Source organism: Caenorhabditis briggsae (assembly GCF_000004555.2).
Source record: "Caenorhabditis briggsae complete genome, chrI, whole genome shotgun sequence".
Classification (NCBI taxonomy): domain Eukaryota; kingdom Metazoa; phylum Nematoda; class Chromadorea; order Rhabditida; family Rhabditidae; genus Caenorhabditis; species Caenorhabditis briggsae.
Genome location: NC_013489.2, coordinates 5,815,159 through 5,817,706, shown reverse-complemented (window position 1 = coordinate 5,817,706; position 2,548 = coordinate 5,815,159). Strand labels below are relative to the sequence as shown.

Here is a 2,548-nt window from a genome sequence, read left to right as displayed (position 1 = left end):
ATTTTAAAATGCCGCAAAAAACAATGAAAAACAAACCATATTCGACGAAATTTGCTGCAAAATATGAGAAAAACTAAAAAATAGGTAAATTTAACATTTTCCCGCCGGGTTACTGTCGCACTCGTTTCAACTGTTTCCGGTTGTTTACGCTTTCAGATATTTGTTTACAAACATCGCATACACTTCGACTCAACCTTTTTTTTTCTCTGACAAGGATAATAATACAAACGATTTATTATTGAAAACATCTATTTTTCGTAATCATGGTTGTTGGCACTGTAACACAGTCAAAATTGCTTTGTTTTTGATTCTGCCTTTTTCGTACAATTCTCAAAAACAAAATTAAAAATCGAGTGAGACCCATTTGGGAAGAGAACAGAACGTTGAGAAGAAATATGGATAAGATGCGAGAGAGAAGTGGCAGGGAACGTGTGGTGGTGGGAATTATTGACAGGGAAGTTTTACATCGGTGGGATGATATTTTAAGAAACTTTGTGAACAGTTCACTTCTTCTTTTCATATGATGACACAGGCGCAACTGGTTCTTTCTGGAAATTCGAAAGTATTATGAAACCACTTGCTTCGAAATGGTTACCGTAATATTTGGCTCCATTGCGTCCACTATACTGTCGAGTCCAAGAAGACATCCTTCATCGGCTCCAGAATATGCGAGATCCTGAAAAATGTATTCATTTTAACTTTAAATTTTAGAACGAAAGGGAAAAATTCACAAACTTCAAAAAATCCGGAAAATGTGGAGTGAGCAAAGTCAATGATGCACACTTTAACAGCGTCATCGTCAGAAGAGTCGGCAGCTTCTGCGTCGAATGCGATTAGGATTGAGGCAGAAAAAAAACGATAGCCCTCGAATTCAGCAAGTAGAGATCGAAGTTTGGAGAGCCTGAATAAACATGACGCTGTTTTAAAACTAAGTTTTCGCCTACTTTTGTCGCATTCTCGCAGCCCTGGATCGTCCGGAGCATTTGATGAATCGTTTGACATATCCCCTGAATCCAGCTGCATCAATCCTTCTTCCTTCTTGTTTTTCGACATAGGTGTAACTTTTCGTTTCCGCTTCATACATTTGCATTCCAACGACTCGAACACCAAGAGTTGCTGATGTCGAATGCCTGCACTTCATCAATTGTCTATGTCGTTTCGATTCACTTGCATCATCTCCGTGCTGTCGTGTTCCGATTTTCAGATCCAAAACACACGGTCTTGAGTAGTGAGCAACGACGTTCTCTAGAAGTAGGAAGGGCGTCGGTTCCGGCTCTTTCAGCATTCTTTCAACCACTTTGCATTGACATCCGGCCGCCCAGGGGTTCCATTGTTTTTCAGTATCCACGGTGACGCGCCCATCGTCCGTTAGACGAAAACCAGTGGATGATCGTTCATGTTTGCTCGATGACTTCTTCTTATGACAATCCAACTTTTCCAGCGTTTCCACTACAATCTGACCTGTCGATGGATTTGCAGTAGCTCGAACATCGACTTCTTCTGAAAGCTTTTAACTAATGAAAACTTCTCGAACATTCCAAAAACTCACTACAAAATGCCGGTGAAAAGTATTTCAGCTCTGAATTCATCACTTTGTAAAACGCCATTTCTCGCAAGTTCGATGGTTTCGCCACATGACCATTGCATGACAGTATTCCAAAATGACCTCCTACCTTCAATTTAAAATCTTTAGAATTGAAAGCATTGGTATAAAAAACCTGATGACGAAAAGCAGTTAATTCCATGATAAATTTCGACTAAATGAGATCGTTGATGAGGTGATTTGAAGATATTTTCTAAAAAAATAGAATTGTTGTGAGAAAAAAGGAAAGAGGAACGAAAGAAAAAAATACCAAGAATCAGGCAAAGAGAAAAAAAAAGAAGACAACGCCGCCGGAAATCATGTCTGCGTTTCTCTTCTTCTCTTTCTATACCGATTGCTCCAGGAAATGAAAAGAAGAAGAAGAAGGCGTGGCAATTTCAGTGTTCACATTAATATTAACCAGAAACGGGGGAGAGGAATGTTTTTTGAGCTTGTCACACGCTCTGGGATCGTTTATCACTTTGATGGAAATGGGTGAATGACGGGAATTCCAGAAATGTTTGGAATCGAATTGAAAGCCAGAAAACAAAATAGGGATTTCGGAGGTCAAAGAAACAAGAAGAGTCTCCTGGGAAGTAGAAGTCAGAGAAAATTATTCAACTTCCTTTTTTTAAAATCTACTCAAGATTATTAATTTCAGATTCGAATGAGGTTGAACTGAAAGAGAGGGACGTAGAGACTCATGTTGTCAGAAACCATGTTGACGTCATCTAGTTGCCTGCGGCGTTTAATACATCAGGGGTTTCAGTATTCTTTAAAATTTATTCAAAAGTTGTGGATTTGTAGGAATAGCGAAAGTAAATGTCATTAACCAACTACACTCTAGTTATATGCCTCGGGATAATTGTATTAAGAAACAGAGAAACTGGAAAATTTATCTTTTTATGGTGTTATTCAGGGAGTCGGCAAAAAAGGAAAAAAACTCCGCGAAAACTCGGTGAGTGT

The 2,548-nt window shown here is 38.9% G+C and overlaps 1 protein-coding gene across 1 annotated transcript; it reads right to left on the bottom strand.

Annotated features, from left to right (window-relative positions):
• Nucleotides 1-503: 503 nt before the first annotated feature.
• Nucleotides 504-1,745, bottom strand: CBG24497 (the record flags this gene model as incomplete). The annotated part of the gene is made up of 5 exons (XM_045235745.1): nt 504-548; nt 596-676; nt 736-901; nt 945-1,500; nt 1,550-1,745. 5 exons carry the CDS (start codon nt 1,743-1,745, stop codon nt 504-506), a joined length of 1,044 nt encoding a protein of 347 aa, XP_045091351.1.
• Nucleotides 1,746-2,548: the final 803 nt, after the last annotated feature.